At 35.3% G+C, this 22,757-nt stretch overlaps 2 protein-coding genes across 3 annotated transcripts in view; both read left to right on the top strand.

Annotated features, from left to right (window-relative positions):
* The window catches only part of LOC127880632 (protein NEDD1-like), a 36,423-nt gene extending 17,978 nt beyond the window's left edge, over positions 1 to 18,445 (top strand). For both annotated transcript variants that reach the window (XM_052427959.1, XM_052427957.1), the window contains exons 5-14: positions 4,528 to 4,668; positions 5,757 to 5,980; positions 6,438 to 6,630; positions 7,226 to 7,313; positions 8,383 to 8,454; positions 9,849 to 9,947; positions 11,703 to 11,854; positions 12,597 to 12,801; positions 15,036 to 15,520; positions 16,060 to 18,445. In XM_052427959.1, coding sequence (XP_052283919.1) covers positions 4,528 to 4,668; positions 5,757 to 5,980; positions 6,438 to 6,630; positions 7,226 to 7,313; positions 8,383 to 8,454; positions 9,849 to 9,947; positions 11,703 to 11,854; positions 12,597 to 12,801; positions 15,036 to 15,520; positions 16,060 to 16,164 — 1,764 coding nt within the window. In that variant the 3' untranslated portion in view covers positions 16,165 to 18,445. The remainder of the gene's footprint in view (positions 1 to 4,527; positions 4,669 to 5,756; positions 5,981 to 6,437; positions 6,631 to 7,225; positions 7,314 to 8,382; positions 8,455 to 9,848; positions 9,948 to 11,702; positions 11,855 to 12,596; positions 12,802 to 15,035; positions 15,521 to 16,059) is intronic.
* Positions 18,446 to 19,967: 1,522 nt separating this feature from the next.
* LOC127871439 (palmitoyltransferase ZDHHC23-like) lies at positions 19,968 to 22,160 on the top strand. Its single transcript, XM_052414412.1, has 2 exons — positions 19,968 to 20,330; positions 20,884 to 22,160. Exons 1-2 carry the CDS (start codon positions 20,199 to 20,201, stop codon positions 21,874 to 21,876), a joined length of 1,125 nt encoding a protein of 374 aa, XP_052270372.1. The 5' UTR covers positions 19,968 to 20,198; the 3' UTR covers positions 21,877 to 22,160.
* The last annotated feature ends 597 nt before the right edge of the window (positions 22,161 to 22,757 follow it).

The raw sequence follows: 22,757 nt of genomic DNA, 5'->3' as shown, positions 1-22,757 counted from the left end.
AGAAAACCCGAGCTATTGTCATAGTCAGCTCGTCGTCCGCCGTAGGCGTTGTGCTAAAACCTTAACATTGGCCATCACTTTTTGAATATTGAAGATAGCACCTTGATATTTGGCATGCATGTGTATCTCATGGAGCTGCACATTTTTAGTGGTAAAATTACAAGGTGAACATCATCCTTCAAGGTCTAGGGTCGAAAAAACAAAGTCAAGGGAAGTAATAAGCTTTAAATGGACATAGTTATGTGACCTGCCCACGTATATATTTTTGTTAAATAAATCAAAGCGGCGCAGTAGGCGGCATTGTGTTTCTGACAAACACATTTTGGTAAAAGGTCAAGGTCATCCTTTACGGTCTACGGTAAAAAATACAAATTTAAGGGAAGTAATAAGCTTTAAAAAGGAAGAAAATTATTTATTATTGAACTTAGCCACTTTATATATTTGGCATGCATGTGTATCTCATGGAGCTGCACATCTCAAGTGGTCAATCACAGTCACGGTAGTGGCTTTTAATTATTTGCTACTAAAAATAGAGCTTTGTTAGAGACAGTTATTTTCAAGGGAAGTAATTTATATAATTATAAATCTCATATTATATATTTCCTTACCAAGAATTGAAGTTCTTTTCACAGTTACTGTACAGATTTATTATTTTGATTATTTATAACTCAAATGATTGATTTGTCCATTTTTTTTTATGATAAAATTATAATTTCTTTGATGTTCATTACATACCTGTGGACTTATGTCCAAGACAAGACAAGACAAAAAGTTTATTTCGTAAATAAAGGCCACCGGCCCAAAATATATATTAGTAAAAACATATTATTATTTTTGAGTTGTGATAACATCAAGTTTGAACATCAATTTTGTTCTACATCTTTCTTTTTCATTATTTCAGTTACAAAAAAGGCTATGCTTTTTAATTTACTTTCATCAGAAATTTGCATAAGATTGCAAAAATTTAGGAAATTTTGTTCACCATTGTTACCATGAAAAGATATAGGTACATTTGCCTTTCTTGGTTGAATCTGGGACATTTAAAAAATACACGAAACTCATCTTCAATACATATATTATTAAAATAGTCGGAACAATATGTACATATTCGGTGTTCTCTTGAAATTCCTTAATGCCGACCGGTTTCAATTGCTGATTTATGGCTTGAACAACGGAATCTAGCAACTGACTTTCGAACATAAAATTGTATGTCGATAAACAATAATTTTCTGGGTTTAGCATAGATTTGAATTGTTGTTAAGTATCACATCTTGATGAATTTCCTATAGTTTCAATCCAGTTCTGTGAATTACAATCAATCAATCTTTGTTTAAATGACATTGAGAATAATTCCACGTTTCCTATCTCTTGACTAATCCAAACAAAACCAAATCCATATCGGTACAAAATATTTTTTACAGATGTCACCCAATTAGTTCTTCCGATTTCGTCATGTCGCTTTAACATAATATAACAATTTCTAGGATATCGATCATCTGTCATACTAATCAATTTACACCAATATTTAACGCATTTTACATGATGCTCTATACACAGAGGTAATCTACCACATTCTGCTAGTACAATGCTATCATTTACAGATTTATTTACACCAAGAAAATATTTACAATACTTGATTTGTACTTTTTCGAGAATGTCTGAGAATTCTTTCCCATAAATCTCAGAGCCATATGTAAGTATAGGTTTGACCATTGAATCAAACAATTTAAAATATTCAGTGTGTGAAAAATATCTAAAGTTTCTTTGGTATGATTTAATAGCAAAGATAAAGTTTTTCTTTCGCTTTTCTCCATGATAATTTGGGTGTAAAAAGAAGACCCAACATTTATATACAGATGTGACATAGAGGGTAGACCCATGTATTTATATACAGATGTGACATGAAAACCCATGTATTTATATACAGATGTGACATGAAGACCCATGTATTTATTTACAGATGTGACATTTACGGGATTATTTTTAAAGACCCAATGTTCGTATGATCTTAGCGGACCTCCGTTTCTAAAAACAATGATTTCCGTCTTTTGTTGGTTAATTGTCATACCAGTATTTTCACAAAATTCCGATATAGAGTTTAATTGTGATTGTAGATCGATCGCAGTATCAGCGCAGCTCGCAACGTCATCGGCAAAAAGAATGCAAATTTTATCGGAAATTTCTTCTGTGATAAAAATACCCCTATGACCTTTTAGATTTTAGAAAGGTAGACGACTCGTTCATGTATAAATTAAAAATTATTGTACTGGCTACGTCCCCTTGCCTTGTACCGATGTTACAATTGAAGTTTTGCGTGACATTTTAATAATTTTTCCGTACACATCGGTGTAGATTTAAATATATGGATTTTAATACTTGAAAAAGCTTCCCTCTAACACCATTTTTACACATAGTTGTAAATAGTTTATGAATAATCAAACAATCAAATGCTTTTTGAAAATCAACGTAAAGCACATAAAACCTACCACCAGGTTTGCACGTATACTTTTGCACCATGCTATGAAGAGTAAATAAATTATCAATGGTTGAATATCCCTTGCGAAAAATGGCTTGTGATTCTGCTAGTTTATTGTTTAAATCTGCCCATTTGCATAGTCTGTTGTATACGATATTGGAGAATATTTTATACATTACATTAAATAAAGATATACCTGTATAATTAGAGGGGTCATCTGTAGCGCCTGACTTATATACCGGCACAATCATACTATCCCGCCAAGTATTTGGAAAAAATCCTGTATTAAGAATCTTATTAAATAAATCGCGAAATAAAGGTGTTATTAGATGCATCGTACTTTTATAAAATTCCGCCCCAAGGCCATCAGTCCCTTGCGATTTTCCATCTTTGAGTTTTGAAAAACTTTTTATTATTTCTTTGTTTGTGATTTCTGTGTTTAAAATTTGATCTTGATCATCTTCAGTTTCGTCAACCTCTAGGTTTATATCATTTAGACTTGGTTGATTGTCTTTACAAAGAAGGCTTTAAAAAAAATCGTACCATGCTAAAAGAGCTATTGTCATCTCGTCGGCGTCCGGTTAAGTTTTGCGTTTAGGTCCACTTTTCTCTTAAAGTATCAATGCTATTGCATTCAAACTTGGTACACTTACTTACTATCATGAGGGGACTGGGCAGGCAAAGTAAGATAACTCTGGCGTGCATTTTTCCAGAATTATGTGCCTTTTTTATACTTAGAAAATTGAAAATTTTGGTTAAGTTTTGTGTTTAGGTCCATTTTATTCCTTAAGTATCAAAGCTATTGCTTTCATACTTGCAACACTTACTAACAGTCATAAAAGGGACTGTGCAGGCAAAGTTATGTAACTCTGACTGGCATTTCAACAGAATTATGTGCCCTTTTTATACTTCGAAAGTTGAAAATTTGGTTAAGTTTTGTGTTTAGGTCCACTTTATTCCTTAAGTATCAAAGCTATGGCTTTCATACTTGCAACACTTACTACCGGTTACTCTCATAAGGGGACTGTGCAGGCAAATTAATAAAACTCTGACTGGCATTTTGACGGAATTATGGGCCCTTTATACTTAGAAAATTGAAAATTTGGTTAAGTTTTGTGTTTTGGTCCACTTTACCCCTAAAGTATCATAGATATTGCTTTCATACTTGGAACACTCGCAAACTATCATAAGGGGACAGTAAAGGACAAGTTGCATAACTCTGGTTGTCATTTGTACAGACTTATGGCCCTTTTTTGACTTAGTAACTTTGAATATATGGTTAAATTTTGTGTTTAGATCCACTTTACTTCTAAAGTATCAAGGCTATTGCTTTCAAACTTAAAATAATTTCATGATATCATGAGGGTACTGTACCTGGCAAGTTGAATTTTACCTTTACCTTTGAATGACCTTGACTCTCTAGGTCAAATTATTAAATTTTGCTTAAATTGCCATAACTTCTTTATTTATGATTAGATTTGATTGATACTTTGACAAAACAACACTTACCTGACATACCACAATAGACTCCACCCAAACCATCCCTATGCCCCCCCCCCCCCCCCCCCCCGAATTCCCCCCCCCCCCCAAATTTTTTTTTTAAAGATCATCTAATAAATGACCACCACACCCTCACACTATATCCGCCCCAACCAACCCCCCCCCCCCCCAAAAAAAAAATATGTTTTTTTAAACATGTTTTTTTTTTGCATTTTTTTTTTCATTCTTGGATAATGTAATAAATGACCACACCCCCACTATCCACCCTCTCCACTCCACCCCTCCCTCCTTTGTGATTTAAATTGAGATAGGTCCCTTCACCTTTAAAAAGAAAAATAGATGAGCGGTCTGCACCCGCAAGGCGGTGCTCTTGTTGTTTTTTTTGTATCAAATTGTTTGTTTTGTTAAATCTGATAATCTGAGAAACTTTGGGTTGGGAATTAAATCTTAAAAACTTGAATATTGTAAGAAAGGTCTTATATTCAATATGATTTTCAAATGGACAGGTCAAAATGCGTATCTGAGTGCTAATTTGACGTTTGACTTTTTAGGAACACAAAGGGCCTGTGACATGTGCTCGGTTCAACCAGGGCACAACTTCCATCGCGTCTGGGTCAGAGACAGGGGAGATCATCCTGTATAATGTAGTGACAGGACAGGGTTGTCGGCCCATGACCACGCCAAGTGTGCAAGTACATAAAGCTTTTAGCATGTTCCTGATAACATAGTGTCAGTGTTTTGAACCAATATTCTGCCAAAATCTCTGCATAAATTATATTGCTTTAAAGTTTGTTGTAATTTCTTTTTGCTAAATATCTTGGCCAACCTTCTTGGAGACTTGCACAAATGCCTTTTTGAGGGTGCTCTACTTAAAGTGCGTATAATTCTGCTTCTCTTCACAGTTTGGCCACACTAGCTTGTAAGATTTGTGAATTATTTAATTCAAATGTACATAAAGTTGTCATCTGCCAAAAATATTCAAATGGTTCTTCTTAATTGTACAAAATGGCATCTTGAGCTAAAACTGGACTTGGCACTGAAGTTTTTATATCTAGGACATAATGTTTTTCATTCTTGGCCAGTCTTCATAAAAATGTACAAACTTTCCCCTTGGAGGGTTGTCTACCAAAATGTGCATATTGCTCTGCTTCACTGCACAAGTGGTGGTCATAGCTAAAAATTGAAGTATTTGTTAAAGCCCTTTTCTTTTCATCAAACAATTTGTCCAAATTTTCAAAATTATGCTTTTAGCATTACATTAGTCCCCATGTGATAAATGTTGAGATTGCTGGGACTATAGGAGTATTCAGATTAATGTAATGTTGAGTCTTTAGTGAAGCAAAAACATAATTGATAATACTGTTCAGATTCAATATTTAATAAATCTCTTAACAATTGCATTTAAATAAAACATTGACTGCAAGTCAAGGGGGATATACATGTGTTACAAACATGTCTTGTTTAGAATACTCAAAAAATATTTATGCAATCTTTTTGATTTTCAGAAAGTTTTAAAAATAGTAGATTTTCAGGTTTGCCAAAAGTTCAGTAAAGAATGGAGATACGCTGAGGGCCTTGAATTTATTCTTGGACTCTGTCGGTACTTAGACAATCAAGCAGGTCCAATATGGTTGTAAGACGTCTTAGCTGAACTCTGTAGATGTTGATTATACTTTGTTCTACTTGACCTTCAGGCAATCAAGCAAGTCCAGTATGTTCTTTAGAAGTCTTAGCTGAACTCTGTAGATGTTGATTATACTATGTTCTACTTGACCTTTAGGCAATCAAGCAAGTCCAATATGGTCGTAAGAAATCTCAGCTGGGGTCGGTATCAGACGATGGGGCCGTGAGTCTGTGGGACTGTAACACACGTCAGCTTGTCCACACGTTTTCCTGCCATCGGGCCCCGGCCACGGGTCTCAGCTTCTCACCCATCAATGACATTTTCCTGGTCTCTGTTGGCCTGGACAAAAGAATTGTCTGCCACGATATTCAAACTAAGAAGTATGGGATTTGTAGTTGTTTGGCTGAATGTAAACAAAAGGAGGACCAAATAGGATTTTAAACTTTGTTGTTGTCGGAAATATATCATAATGTAAACCAAAAGAGGACATTTTTACCAAAATATAATTGTATATCATTATTTTTCCTGAACATTTATTGCAATTAATTAAAACCCATCAACTCTGACAATCAACAATGATTTTGTGCACATAAGATAGTGCCCATTTAGTTATACCTGAAAATCGCAATTGAAATCTCTATTCTGAATTTTCATACCTGTAGTTGCATTTCGTGTATTTATTATGTGATCATTCCTGTAAAGAAAATGCAATTTTCCAATTTAATTTACATTATGGTCTTTGCAATTCTTGTTTTTCATATTTGAAACAATCCTATAATGCAAATGCAAATTCCCGCTGATTTCTCTCCAACAAATCACTTCTATTGATTTTACCAGAGTAGTGAAGGTGATAAACACGGACAGCCCTCTGACGTCTGTGGACACAATGAGTAACGGTATCAGCCTAGCTGTGGGCTCTACAAGAGGTCAAATCTTCCACTACGACCTCCGCATGGGCTTTGTGCCCCTTCTGGTGTTAGATGCACACAAGTCATCAGTACAGGGGCTCAAGTTTCAAATGGAAGTCAAGGTTTGCTATGGAGATGGTGTTCTTTCAGTCCTTTACCTGGCTATTTTGGGGAAAATGCAATTTCAGCATTGGCAATTTTTTCTCACGATAAGTAAACTGATTTGGAAAAAACTAATGAAGAAACTCTTTATAATGAATCAAATGATTTAAAAAAAATCATATATATCATAGTGATGTTTTTTGGACATGAAATGAAAATAATATAAAATCAACGTAAGACCGGCTTCAAACACTTGTTAATTGTCATTCAGTCCTACTAATCCATTGAATTAAACAATGACTAGTTTCTGGCATGCAATAAAAAGGGTCAGTTACTATCACCTCATAACAAAGGACTAATGACTTCCAAAAGAGACCCTTGCCTTACCGTGAATTATGGCGGACATGTTAACAAAAACTGGAAAAATTAACAATGCAAATTTCATTTTTTCTTAAATCAATGAATTAACCTGTTGACAAAATAGTCATTTTATTAAAAACAACAAAATGTCATGCTAAGCAAATGTAGTGGTTTTACGGTATATTGTAATTGTAGGCACAAATAAGGATGAATCAATTTGTTACCAAAAAAAAAAAATCTGTTTTTTGTCTGCAGGGTGAGACATTGAACAGCAAGCCTAAGTCTTCTACAGGGAACCAGCACTTGAAGCACAGACAGCTTCCTGCCTCACCCCGCACAGTCGGTAGGTTACACTACACCTGGTAGGCTGCACAGACTTAATTGCTGTCCGCATTTGGTTTCAAAGGATGCTGTTTAATCAGTAACAAATTGTTAAGCAATGATTTACTTGAACTTTCATTGACATTCTCTCTTAGAAAAAGTATAATCTGGCCTATGACGACAAATTGCCCAGTACAATCTATTTAAATTTATTTTTATGCCCCCCTTCGAAGAAGAGGGGGTATATTGTTTTTGGCCAATCTGTCTGTCATTCTATGTGTGTGCCTGTCTGTCTTAAAACTTTAACCTTGGTCATAACTTTTGTAATATTGAAGATAGCAACTTGATATTTGGCATGCATGTGTATCTCATGGAGCTGCACATTTTGAGTGGTGAAAGGTCAAGGTCATCCTTAAAGGTCAAAGGTTGAGAAACAGTCCAAGGGAAGTAATAATATTTAAAGAGAGATAATTTCTATTTATCATTTGGCAGGTACAAATCATTTTTACAAGGGAAGTAATATTTTTTAAAGGGATATAATAAAAAACAAAAATTAATTAATCAAAGCGGCGCAGTAGGGGGCATTGTGGTTCTGACAAACACATCTCTTGTTAACCTGAAAATTGACATTCTGGCATTAGTTTTAACCTATTTATTTTAGCTCCATTGCATCAAAAGCCTCAGACTTATTGAAACCTTCTTTAGTCCCTTTCCTGGGCCTAGAACCAGCACTTGGTGTCAATATTATACGTACACATTTTGGAATTGTGACTCGTATATATAAAAAAGTATTACTGCTATGAGTTTGAACCTATATTTACTTATATGTTTACTTGTATTATTATTGTATTATATATAATTGAAAAGTATTAATGTTAAAAGGATGGATATGTGTATATGTAACCATAATCAGAATGGAATTGTTAACTTAAGTATTTAGATGGGTTATTTTTAGTTTTTGGGACAAACGTTTCATGTAGGTGGTTTAGTTTTCTATACACACATTTATTGTTACAAAAACTAATCAAAGGATTTTTCAGACTATCCAGTCTTCTCCCTTATTGCTTATTTTCTACTGGTATTCATTGCAGGCAACATCCAGCATGAAATGAAGACGCCAGTTACGGGTGTCGACATGGACGTGTTCTCTCCTCTCAGAGAGGGTGGGTTTTGTATTCCTTGTAGAGGCACATACTGTGGTTTAAATGCAATACTAAAATATATGAGATTGAAATGTTTAGCAGATACAGCTTTGAGGTGCTCAATCCACAATACAATCTTGAAATTGGGTTTTTATTTCTGTTTAACCTTTCCCACTGAGAATTGAAGTTAAAATTGCAACCAGCATAAAACCAGAACAGCCTGTGAGTAACTTGCAGTCTGTTCAGGTTTTATGTTGTTTGCTGCTCATCAGTATCTTACGGTTGGAAATGAAACTTTAAAACTTGATTCTAGTAAAGAAGATTTAAAATTTTATTAGATTTGTATGAATAACACGTTTGGCTAGCTTAGTTGGTAGAGCACTGTACTACAAATCAGTGGGTCATGTATTTGATCCCCAACCCGGCCATAAAACATAACTAATGTGGGATGGCCATTCTCCCACTGCCTAAGATTCAAGTTACTGGCAAAAGTATGTGCACTTAGTATTGGTTAACAAATTATCCCATTAAAACTGTCAGTTGGTTTACTGACCGCTGTGATGTGACCCTAATAATGTTGAAAACGGTGACAAATCAAAGTAAACAAGCACAGAATTTTACGATTATGGTTATGTCCAACATTGCTGCTCAACAAAAAATATAAATGTTACATCATTGTTCATAAATTTTAACTGAACTTAACTAACTTGATTTGCAACTTGAATATTTTTTATGGCTAGGTAAAGAAATAAAAAAATGAAAAAAAAAAAAATAATAATAATAATTGGACATGGGAATGCATGTGTATCTCATGAAGCTGCACATTTTGAGTGGTGGAAGTTCAAGGTCAAGGTCATCCTTTAAGGTCAAAGGTTAAAAAAAATATATAAAAATTTCAAAGTGGCGTTCTGGTGAAGCTTCACATTTTGAGTGGTTGAAGATTAAGGTCAAGGTAATCCTTCAAGGTCAAAGGTAAAAAATAAAAAAATAAAAAGCCACGTTCTCATGAAGCTGCACATTTTGAGTGGTGGAAGTTCAAGGTCTAGGTCATCCTTCAAGGTCAAAGGTCAAAAAAAATTATTTCAAAGCGGCGCAATAGGGGGCATTGTGTTCCTGACGAACACATCTCTTTTTATTATTTTATTTCTGAAATACCGTCCAACCATCCCACCCAAGAATCCCCCCCCCCCCCCCCAAAAAAAAAAAAATTGTTTGGGAAGATAATGTTCAGGTTTTTTGCCGTTTGCTGCTTATCAGTATCTTACGGTTGGAAATGAAGCCTTTTGCAACTTGAATCATGCAGAAAGGTCTTAAATTCGATTTGATTTTCTAAGGGATTATTCAAACGTTTCAAAATGAGTAATTGAGTGGTTAAGTGTTAATTCTACTGTGGAGGGCTCTTCTGCTTTGTACAGGTTTCCAGGAGCACTCAAATGAGGACTCGGAGAACAGGAACAGTGATGGCATGCCTGCAGGAAACCCAGCCAAGGAGTGGCAAGCAGATATTTACTCAGGTATGTGGCTTTTGAGAACCATCTCCTGAATGAAGCTCTCAACTGCTATGGGTTGAATTTGTTGTTAAAATGTATTCTAGTTCCCAAAGACTCATTGTGGGATGAAAAGAGCATATAAGGTTAGTTTCTGAGAATATAATGTTAGTTTCTTTGTGTTATTTTATTCATCCTTCGAGTTGAAGGAAGGTTAGCTCATGAAGGCTTGCCTAGTGGTATGAGCCATTTGGAGACAAGATTAATTCAAATACACAGAAACACTAATCCGATGTTCTATTTATCCTACAACTTTGTTTTTTATGTTATTGTTAAGACATATTTTAAGGAGTCACTTTGTCTGTCTGTCCCAAAATTTCATCTGATCTTCACCAAACTGTGTCAGAAGTTGTATCTAGATAATGTCTAGGTCACATTTGAATATGGGTCATGCCGGGTCAAATACTAGGTGTGTTGCGCGAAAGAATTAAATTGATATCCCCGAGGTCAAGGTCACACTTTGAGTTCAAAGGTCAAAAATGGCCATAAATGAGCTTGTCCAGGCCATAACTTTGTCGTTTATTGTGAGATTTAAAAATCATTTTGCTCTTTAGTTCACCATCATTGGATGGTGTGTCGCACAAAAGAATTACGTCCATATCTCCAAGGTCAAGCACACTTTTAGTTCAAAGGTAAAAAAATGGCAATAAATGATCTTGTCCGGGCCATAACTATGTCATTCATTATGAGATTATAAAATGACTGTGTAATTTTGTTCACAGTCATTGGACGGCGTGTCATGTGAAAGAATTCAAGTGTTCAAAGGTCTAAATGGCTATAAATGATAATAGCATAATAATTCTTAAAAATCGCCATAAATTAGATTCTCTTGTTTTGTGAAGACAGCTTGCAAAACAGTCTGTGTCAATGCGGCATGTGGGGGTATACGTCACGTCTGTGACAAAGCTTTAGTTTGTGCTGGATACTTTGTATATTCTTGATTAATTGTTAGAAACTGTACTGAATCTAACCTCGAAATTATATGGGATCTTTCCTGGTTATAGCACTCAAAACAGTTCTTTACAATTCCGTGCAAAATTAGAATTACAAGACAAAGTATATACATGAGGGTGTGGGATAACCCTTACCTGTCATGATAAGCAGAAGTTTATCAGACACTCAGAGTTTTATTCTGTACAATAGTTCTTCCTAACATTTTGTTGAACTTGCGGTAGTCAGTTTTATGTTAAACTTGTGTGCGCATCATTGCTCCTCACCCGATCATCAACATCCTGGGCCTACAAACCTCAACTAACTAAAAATTATTTTTTCAAAAAAATCTTTCTTTTCCTTCTTCTTACATACTAGAAGGTTAACAAACAACAATTTATCATATCATGTATAATATGTGTTTGACATTATTACTGCTGTATTAGGTATATCACTTTTGTTCTTGCTCATGCGCATATTTACATTGTATGTTTTATATTTAATAAAAAAACATAAAAACAATTTAACAATGTTTCTTTAAAAAATCAGTAATTATATTCCTCTAACATACCAGATGGTTTACACTCAATAAAACATTTGAATTATTTATTCAACTAACTCATAATTTCCATTCTCTTACGCACCAGGTGTTTGACAAACACAATTCAATGAAAAAAAAATTATCCAAGAAATCATTTTTTTGTCCTTCTAACATGCCACGAGGCTTAAAAACAAAGACAAAACTGAAAATTATTTCTTCAAAAGAATCATTTTTGTCTTCTAACATACCAGGTGGTGTGCTCTCTCCCCTACATGAGCAAGTAGGAAGGGGCTCAAGCGGTGCAGGTTTGTCTCCCCTGGCGTTCCAAGGATTCACACCGCGATCAACGCAGAAACAAAACAGCCCCGTGCTGTCTTCCCTGGAGAACAGGATGAACATTCAGGTAAAGTTTTACATTTCCATTTAAATGGATTGCTCAATCAATAAAGGTTGAACATATAAAAAGTGGTATACCGGTAGAAAGAATAAAAAATATATTTTACACAGTAAAACGATGTTTACATTTTTTACACACAATATATCCATGCCAAGGCGGGTATTTTCCACCGTTTTATACCCTTCATTACTTTTGTTTAATTTTTAAATGCCGCTCACTTTCCAGCCATATCAGAAGAAAGTGATAAGCATTTATTTTGTATTTATATTCTCTTTATATACATGTATATCGACTTTACTCGCTACTAATTTTGTTAGCAGGAGCTGTAATTTTGTGTTCCTGGTAAAAAAAATGTAACAAGTTAAGTCGAGATATCGAGCAAATATTAATAAGAAGTAAACACTTATAACTTTCCTGCAGATATGGGTGGGAAGTGAGCGACATTCACAAATTTAGTAATAGTGCTAAAGAATATAAAACAGGGAAAACACCTGTCTCTGCATCTTGACTATCACATGATTTCACCCTCTGTAATACATGTATAAGGCTTTGTTTGAGATTTCATTTCCTGGTTGAAAGGACCCTCAAAATCCACAACAATTATTGTCCAAAGAATAATCGTTTCACAGTACTAGTATATGTTTTGTTCGTGAATGTTATGTTGTGTATATTCACTGTTAACAAGTTTAAAATTGAAAATGTATGGCAAAGTACAGGCTAATTGGAATATGTATTATATTTTTCACAGACCACAGTTCCAACTGTCAACATAGTGTCCGCAACTCCACAGGATCACGACACCAGCAATGGCATGCCAACATATACAGGTCTGACCAATGGAATGTCCACTTCACATCACATGACCAGTGAGGCAGTCATCAATCAGATGGGCACTGACATACCAAGGGAAAGAACTCCTGCCCATCAGCCGAAACAAGTTGCATTTCTTACTGGTAATGTTCAAGCAAAGATTTTTATCCCCCGCTACAAGGGATATAAAAGTGGCATTGTCCGTCCATCCGTCTGTCACAAAACTTGTCAGGGCTTTATCTCAGAAACTATATAACTATATAAGCTATCAGCAGGACACTTCATAGATATTAACAAGAAGTGCCATGCACAAGGACCTTACCCTACACTTTCTTAAATAATAGTTATTGCCCTTTTTTGTTTTTTTTCCCATCATGTAACTTTTCAGGGCTAGATATCACATGCCATACAAGACGTAAATATGAAACTTCATGGGTGTATTGATATCGATAAGGAAAAAAGTGCCATGCTTAAGAACCAGAACCCTACACTTCCTTAAATAAGAGTGATTGCACTTTGTTGTTTTTAGCTCACCTGAGCACAATGTGCTCATGGTGAGCTTTTGTGATGGGTTTTTTTTTTTTTGTCCATCTTGTGTCAAGCATTGTGCGGCTTCAACATTTGCCTTGTTAAAACTTTAGAGGCAATATTTATTATCCCATTTACATGAAATTAGATCAGAAGGTTTGTGCCAATGATATCTTAGACGAGTTCGAGAGTAGTTGAAAAACATGGTCGCCAAGTGGCGGGCATTTTTTTCCTTATACAGCTATAGTAAAACCTTGCTTACACTCTTAAAACCACATTTATTTCCAATCTTAATGAAACTTGGTCAGAACATTTGCTTTAATGATATCTTGGACGTGTTCGAAAATGGTTCCAGTTGCTTGAACAAAAAACTGGGGGAGGGCATTTTTCCTCATATGGCTTTAGCAAAACCTTGTTAACACTCTAGAGGTAATACATTTATTGTCTGACGACTTTGAAAATGGTTCCAGATGGTTTAAAAACATGGCAGCCAGGGGGTGGGGCATTTTTCTTTGTATGGCTCTAGTAAAAACTTGTCAACACTCTAAAAGTCGCATTTATTGTCCAAACTTCATGAAACTATGTCAGAATGTTTTAATGATATCTTGAATGAGATTGAAAATGGTTCCAGTCTGTTGAAAAACATGACCACCAGGGGGTGGGGAATTTATCCTTTTATGGCTATATTAAACATTGTTAGCATAAGTTACATTTATAGTTCACTCTTCATCAAACTTGGTCTGAACATTGGTTCTAATGATATCTTGGGCTGCAAAAAACAGGTCATTTCTTTTTATTTCAGGTGAGTGACTTTGGGCCTTTCAGGCCCTCTTGTTTTATGATCGAACTTTTGAGGGCTCTATCTCAGGGCTCTGATACAAGATTTCAACATGAAACTTCATGGGTGTGTAGAAATCAATTGGAAGAAGTGTCATGCACAAGGACAATAACCCAACTCATTCTAAAGAGAAACTAAGAGTTATTGCCCTTGTTGTTTTGTGTATGATGTAACTTTTCAGTTTTAAATCTATAGTATTTCAACACAAAACTTCATGGGTGTATAGATATCGTTAAGGAGATTTGCAGTGCATAAAAACAATTACCTACACTTAATTATTTTTATTGAATTATACTGTATATCAAGGGATTTGCATCCATCCAAAAGCAAAAATTATTTGGCAGGGCATATCAATTCAACGAATTGCTTGTTGTCCCCTACCGGTGAAACCGGAGGGGACTAATAGTTTGCACTCCGTCTGTCTGTCTGTCAGTCTGTCTGTCACACTTTTCTGGATCCTGCGATAAATTTAAAAGTTCTTCATATTTTTTCATGAAACTTGAAACGTGGATAGATGGCAATATGGAGATTATGCACGTCATTTCAAATTGTTCCTACATCAAGAATTCTGGTTGATATGGCAACAAATAAAAAAATTAATAAAAACATTTCTGACAATGGTGGAGTTTCACTGGTAGGGGACAATACTGCTTGGCAATCTCTTGTTTCATTTATGTTTGTATGTAAAATGGCATGCACAATTCTATCATGTTATTTACTCAGGCGGGTATTGTTTACACTCACATGCGCAACTTATTTTTGCAAGTTTTAGATTTCATTTGTCATGTTGGTTTATACAATTTTAAACAAAAGTATAAACGTGCTTAAGCTAAAGATTGTTCAGATTTGTCTGTCATTCCTTAAACCAGGTATTAAAAGCAAAAATTTGCTTTTTTCATAGTTCAATATCATACAGTTAATCTCTGTGATTAATGTTTGATACCTCCTAAATATAGTTTTATATATATATAATATAATATATATAATACAAGGCCATGCATTTTGCTTCAGAAGAGCCAGATACCTACATATTCTCCAGTAACAGCAACAGCCCATCTCACAGTAATAACGACAGTCACAGTCCAGAGTCCTCAAGGCTCTCCCAGAACCAGCAGATTGGCATGAGTGCTTCCCCTTGTTTACCTACAATGCATTATGGGGACTCTCCAGGAAGTGCGTATGGAGGTGTAAATGGTGCCTCTTTACAACATTACCCAACTACTCCTGATGGAGTGAACGCTCAATCATTAGTGCCAAGCGATGTTGATCTGAAACCCAGGCCAGTTAGAAAACACGTTTCTGACGATAAGTATGCAACAGTTGATGAGGAAACAATTACAAAAATCGTACGCAAGGTGGTTCAGGAAGAATTCTGTGCTATGAAAAAAGAATTGGTCAGCGTTATCAAAGACAGTAATGACGATACTGTTGATAGCTTACACAGAGATATTATGAATTTACAATCAACAATGCTTGTGGAATTTCTTCAACTGCAGGTAACGTATTATCAATGTGTTGTTGTATTTTCATATGTATCATTTAACATATTTCTTGAAGATGCTAGGGTAGCTTTGTGAATCAGAATGACTAAGTAACAGTATCCAACAACTACCTGGCGTTCTTTCATTCTTGCTTTTCCAGAGTTACATACCGGTACCATTTAGCCACTTCGCATTTATAAAAACCAAATTTAAAACTCAGACTGAGGAAAATTTCTATGTTGTTAAAAAAAATTCTAATAAAAAATCATTGCCTGGGAGCATATTATACCTATTCATCTAAGCCGGATTGCATGGAAGGCCTCAGGCTCAGACTTACTGAAACCATTTTTAGTATATTTCTTAAGTAGAATCAGTAACTTACCAGTACCGTAGGTTGTATTTCGGGGATATCTTAAAAACTCTCACAGTGTGGATTGAACCCATGACCTCTTGGTCAGTTGGCAGACTCCATATCCACCACATCATGGCCACCTTGCTGAACATTATTTTAGGTATGCTTTTTGTAATCATCCCTCGCTTTACTTGCTTTTCAGAATGAGCTGATTCACCTTCTAGAGCAATACTCAGTGAACCCAGACATGGTGGCAGAAATCAACCGTCTTCAGGAAGAAAACAAACGACTCAAGAGAATTTACTAGACAACAGCAGAATTGTGTAAACTGAAATCAAGATATCAGTGGGAAAATATGATATTAGCTTGTATTAGATTAAAAGGCCATTCAGCGACCATAAGTAAATAACAAATAAAAGATAATATATTGTTGTTACTAAAAGCTGAATACATGTAATCTATGCAGTAAATTTGCAGTAAATTTGTTGTTACCTTAAGTGAGCATAATGTGCTCATGGTGAGCTTTTGTGATCACCTTTGTCCCCTGTTAATCGTCTGTTGTCACCATTTACTAAGTGATGGCTCTAGAAGCTAAATGTATTTCCCAATCTTCCAGAGCTACATGTATTTCCCAATCGTTATGAAACTTTAGAACATTGTTCAATGATATCCTGGCCTTGTTCTAAACTGATTCACATGAGTCAAAAACTACATCACATTAAAAGCTTATGAACACACTTCAAGTCATATTTTATCTTCATGAAACTTGGTGTTAATTATATCTCTGCTGAATATGAAAATGGTTTCTGTCCGTTGAAAAACATTTCTGCCAGAAGGTGAGGCAGTTTTCCAAGATAGTTCATGTCTGTTAAAAACATGATCTTCAGGGGCAGGGCTGTTTTCCTTATATGGCTGAAATGAAAAATCGTGAAAACTATAGCAGTGATTTTTTTCTCTCAAATCTTCATGAAACTCAGATCATTTGTTCTAATAATATTTTGGCTAAGTTAGTAGATGGTTCTAGCCCATTTTAAAATCATGGCCCTCAGGGGTAGATCAGTTTTATTTACATAGCCATGTGAATACTTTAGAAGTCATATTTGTGTCCAATGTTCAGGAAACATGTTTAGAACATTTGTTTAGATTCTTTGATTCTCAGGTGAGTGATCAAGGGCCCTATTCTTTATGCAGATGTTTGTGATAATATTTTGGCCTGTATTGAAAAATGTGTCATATCTTGAAAACTAATAGACTTGTATTGGTATCAACTTCAAACTTCCCATGTACATAGATCTCATTGTGAGAAATAACTTTTGCCCTTATTTTAAGAGTTATATTTACATGTATTGCTATTGATTATTTTAATTAAAATAAATTTTGGCCATAGCATACCTTGAAAACTGAAAGAGATATAAACTATAAATGTATATAGATCTAAACATTGAAGGGGAAGTGCAATGCACACAACCCATGAATCCTGCTTTTATAACTTTCACAGTTGTTCCCAATGTGCATCTTCACACTGAAATGTTTAGCCATGTATTGACTATCTTATGAAGCGTCAACATGAAACTTAATTGGAAGCTTGAATTGTAAAAATATAGTTCTTAAAACTGAACTGCTAATGTACTCATATAAAGCATGCCTCTATGACAGACAAAATGATATATTAATTTGGCTTGTAAATTCCACAGCGTTGATCGAATCTGGTCCCAAATTTGAAAATATTTGAGGCCATCATTCTGCATATTTGCAAAGTTCATTAAACAAAGCCTACTTAGGTGAACAAAATGCCTTTTCTGATTGTGAAAATGAATACAAGAGTTTTATGTGATTTTCAAACAAAGAAATTTACCAATATTTCCTAGTAACTTAAAAGATATGAGCATTGAATTTTTTTGTAATACGCCATTAATGTTGTTTCTTCTCTCGAAGAAACAGTTTGCATTAGATGTTTGACAAATGAAAATGCTTATGGTTGTAATATTTTAGTCAGTTTATTTTAGACAAGTCCGATGCTGGCAAACAATTTATAATTATAAATTGGGAGGAGGATGTAGAATGACAGATCAAAAGTGTATTTACATTATATGACAGCTTTTTTTACACTATTTTTACAGCCTTAACTCGGAAATTAACAGGAATTTAAAATATATTTTTAAGAATGTTAAGATAAATTATTATATTTTATCATATACTAATCTTCTTGTAAAAAAACATTTTGCTGCTGAGCTGTAAACTGCAATACATATGCTTGTTGTTGACTCTTAAGTGAGTTTCACCTATCAATGAAGCAAATGTGGACACTTCTATGTGCTGTTATACCAGTATGTTCTCTTTTTGTTTCCATGGCAATGTTAGTACTTGTATGCCTGTTCAAGTTGTATTGTCTCTTTCATGTGCTAGTTCAAATAATTCATATGTATGATAATTCTTACGCCCATGTTCATATAGTAAGTGCCTTGGGTGTATGGGAATTTGTACCAGTCTGCATTTACTTTAAAACACTTGTTGATTTAAAGCAATTTTGCATTTCCATCTAATAATATGTTTGTATTTATTTACAATAAATAAACAAATTAACCCTGTGACTGCTTTCTGTTTTACATTTGCATCCATGGCTTAAGTATATTGTAAAAATATTCATTTTGCCTTGGTAAGGAGGCATATAGCAGTCGTCTGTCCGTCTGTATGTCTGTCCGGCATTCCATTGTCCATACTTTTTTCCGAAACACTAAGATATTGACCCGATATTTGGTGTGTGAGTCCACCTACATGACTTATAGATGAAGTTGGAGTTTCATGCCAGACCATTGATTTTGGCAAAGTTATGGGCTTTGGAATTGACATTTTCTCAATAATAACTGTTTTCCGGAGTGTTTTTACGAAACGCCAGATATGTAGCTGATATGTATGCCCCCGCCCCCCGGTGGGAGTGGCACATAGCAGTAGGGTTAGGGTTAGAGAGATAAGTCCAATGCTGGCAACAGTTTATAATTATAAGCGCTGGCCTCCTGCTCTTGAGGTACCTCTTCCTGTTCTTGTAATTGTTTTTTCATCCGTCCGTTTTTCAGACGTTTTTATATATTGAGCTCATTGTTGGTATGTGAGTCGACCTACATGATCAACAGATGAAGTGGGAAATTCGTTACAGTCCACTGATTTTTGGCGAAGTTATGGGCCTTGGACGTGGACTTGGTGATATATTTATGCAAGTTCCCATGCGCTTGGTTCTAAGTTTATTGTATACATGTTTTTTATGGAGTCTGTAGTTTTTTTTTATAGTTCACCAATCGTTGGATTTTCTCACATAGGTATGCTTTCTATTTGTATATTATATCCAGTATTAATATGCCTAGATATATCAAAATACACATACTAATTTGAAGCCGTTGGTTCATATTTAGCAGACACGGTACAAAGATTTTCTTGAATATATATTTTTTCACGTGTTTAAAAAAACATTTCAAACGGCTAAATTACTATTACTTTAAATAACATTTCTTAAGACCCGATTTAATATAAATCAATTAATATCGTGTTTTGTAGCAATTTTTCCAAATAGAGTAAAAGGAACTTGTTAACCTACATCGTATTTTGGATTGCTGATAATGCAATCTTTAAATAAGCATACTCCAATCGATATTCGCTGTATTCATCACTGACCTAAAAAATTATTTTTAATCTATTTACTGTTATGCCTTTTAAAACACGCACCTTACGTGAGTACGTTCATTGAATATGAATTCTACGGTTTTTAATTCCGATCACTTTTTTGAATTGAATTAAATTATCGACATATTAGAGGACATAATTATATCCCCACAAACAACTAAAGGATCGATGCCGGTATTAATAAAAGTGTCATATCATTGGTAATCGCGAGAAGAAAAATCATTTTGAATGAAAAATATTCAAATTATAACGAAACATCAACTTCTCTGAAAAAGATTTACTATATAATATACATATATACATATTTGATAGTGATTTTTTTCCATAGAAGTTGATTTTTCGTTTGATTCAGGTCGGGACTTGTGTAAAGGAGTGTGGATTATTATACATTGACTGCTTTAACATCTACGTTTCATTTGAACAGATCGTCATGTAAGTCGCCTATGACCGTTTTATTTGTTTTGAGCTTCTAGGAGCATGTCCCGTTAGCCACTGGGTAGCCTCAAGGCGTCATTGCAGGTGCCGACCGTTTTATCTGAAGAACACTAAACTTAACCATTGATTAATGTGTTCTGTGACAGCGAGTGCATCAACATTAGGTCATTGATTTGTTTTCTTCCGGGAAGTATAGTTATTCAGACACCACAGCGTTCCTGACGGACTAGCATGGTTTCAAAGCGGACGCTGCGACCGGAGGTTCTGTCGGCGTCGGATGAGGAGTTCCGTAAACTTCCTTTCTGGACAAAAGTAGAACTGAGTCACGAACGCAACAAATTGAAGGGGACCTCCAAAGCGCATGTAAGGCTTTTTTGTAAGTTATGCAAACTTATGTTTGTTATCGTTGTTTTATGATGTAAATAATATAACAGTGTTCCATACTTTGTAGGTATATCTTAGAGGTAAAATTGTAATTGTTTTACGATATGATTAATAAAAACGCTTTCTGTTATATTATGTCATTTAAGATATTATCAAAAACATGGTAATAAACGTACGGTATTGATTAATTACACAACTTGTAATCTGGTGCTTTGGTAGTTGAATTATATTTTCCAGCCCATGCTTGTGTCATATTTAGTTTCCGTACTTAAAAAAATAAATGGCAAGTAAACTATTATAATTAACTTTTCAAAAATCAATGTCTTGTATTACCATTTCAGAAAATCCCACCATATGAATTTACTTCTTAGTATTTTTTTTTACTTTTACATTACAAAATGATTGATTCTTATAAGGCCTGTCATGTCGGCCGGCGACCTCTCACAACAATCTAAACCATCGCAATTGATGTGGTAGTTTGCGGATATAAAACATATATGGTTATTTCTTTTTTGTGTGTGTATTATTTCAGATATTCTGCCGACCCCTGCTGGTTTTTCACCTGTCGACTCATCTGTACACGGGGTTAGTTTACACATTACCGGAAGTATACGCCACGTATGACCGCGCTGGCCTCCTGCTCTTGAGGTCCCTCTTCCTGTTCTTGGTGGTCAACTGCGCGGCTAACTTTTACCTGACCCTTGCCCATCTCCGCTTGTTCTCCAGAAACAAACGGTTAAGTGGTTACGCAATGGACACAATCAACACAGTTAACCGCGGGGATGTTAGCGAATCGTCTTCAACTTTAAGCATCATAACTGAAATAGATCTCTGTGCTAATCGAGATAAGCATGCGTTTGTCAGTAACGAAACCGTTGATAACTGGAACAACGGCTTTAACAAAAAAAGAATATTCGGTAATGTCATTTGCGTTGACATGCCAACCAATGGAGCGACCGGATGGAGCTACTGTGAAGAGTGCGAAACGGACGTTCCACCGAGAGCGTTCCATTGCTTGTACTGCAAGGGATGCGTCTTGAAGCGGGATCACCACTGTCATGTTCTCGGGACCTGTATAGGCTTCTGGAACCAACGATTCTTTGTCGTAGGCTCAACGTACACTGTAGTAACTGGTATTTTCGGAGCACATTTATGTCTGTCATTTCTTCGTGCATCCGAGTCGGTGACCTTCGTTGGTTGTTTATTACCGATGACGCTTGTAAACTGGTTGCTAGGTAGCAAGCCGTTTTTGATTTTCATAACAACTATTCATATGTATATAAATGCATTGTTTACACTATTAGGCATAGGTTTTCTCGCCACCCAGGTGAGGGTGATAACACAGGGGCTGACTTTATATGAATACAAGAAAAGGGTTCCCGTGAAGTGTTCCACGAGCATAAGCGAAAATTTGCGGTCGGTGTTTGGGGATTACTGGGCTCTGAATTTCGTGTTTCCATTTGGGTTTTTCGTCCAGCAGAAGGGAGACGGTCTGACTTGGGATGGGGTAAAGTTTGAGAGATGATCTCTTCAGAGAGCTTCGTGCTACGCTAAACAAATAATGAAGGCCACCATTTTTAATAGTGTATGTTAACTAATATAAAATATATTAAAGTTTGTAAGACTATAAATTGCGGTCAATTGATCGCCCAATACACGTGTTTATCTTGTGAATAAATATGGTTGAAATTTCAACATGTCGGTATCAAACAAAAGATCTTTGACAAATTAATAAACACAACCGATTATTTACTATTTTTAACGTCCCTTTATTTATGATTATAGTGTGTGTGTGTGTGTGTGTGTGTGTGTGTGTGTGTGTGTGTGTGTGTGTGTGTGTGTGTGTGTGTGCGTGCGTGCGTGCGTGCGTGCGTGCGTGCGTGCGTGTGTGTGTGCGTGTGCGCGCGTGTGTGTGCACGCGCCTGTGTGTGTGCCCGTGTGTGTGCGCGCGTGTGCGGGTGCGCGTGCTTGTGCGTGCGTGCGTGTTTTTCTGCGATCTTTGATATGTATAGTGATTGTTTAAAATCTTTATATATTCACATATAACATTATACGCATTCAGCATGTCTGACTTAATAAAAATTCCTGAAAATTTTCTCCAAATAAGATCATAATAACTGTGCGTTTTCAGTTTTACATGTTACAACTTATTCACATCGACGCTTGTATCTATTTTTGTGTGCTACAAATTATTGAAGGCTGGCATAAGTTTAGTTTACTAGAAATCAATACATCGGCATCTTAATTGATCGTAAAGCAAAACACCCATACTGCTTCTAAATGCAGGTACATACATTTGTTGTATTTCACATGTGTAATTAGTTAATTTACTTTATTGTGGAAAATAAAGTGTATTTAGTTTAATATTCTGAGTTATTGAATTGGATGAAAACAAATCGAAGTTGA

This window comes from Dreissena polymorpha, chromosome 1 (genome assembly GCF_020536995.1).
Source record: "Dreissena polymorpha isolate Duluth1 chromosome 1, UMN_Dpol_1.0, whole genome shotgun sequence".
Lineage (NCBI taxonomy): Eukaryota > Metazoa > Mollusca > Bivalvia > Myida > Dreissenidae > Dreissena > Dreissena polymorpha.
The sequence above is the reverse complement of the archived record's forward strand: the minus strand, read 5'-3'. Positions and strand labels throughout refer to the sequence as shown.

What these genes read in the sequence shown, in the direction of transcription:
- LOC127871439 (XM_052414412.1), top strand. Translation starts at nt 20,199, where the DNA reads ATGGTTTCAAAGCGGACGCTGCGACCGGAGGTTCTGTCGGCGTCGGAT. An exon ending in AGGGGACCTCCAAAGCGCAT is followed by an intron (nt 20,331 to 20,883) that starts GTAAGGCTTTTT and finishes GTATTATTTCAG; the next exon opens with ATATTCTGCCGACCCCTGCT.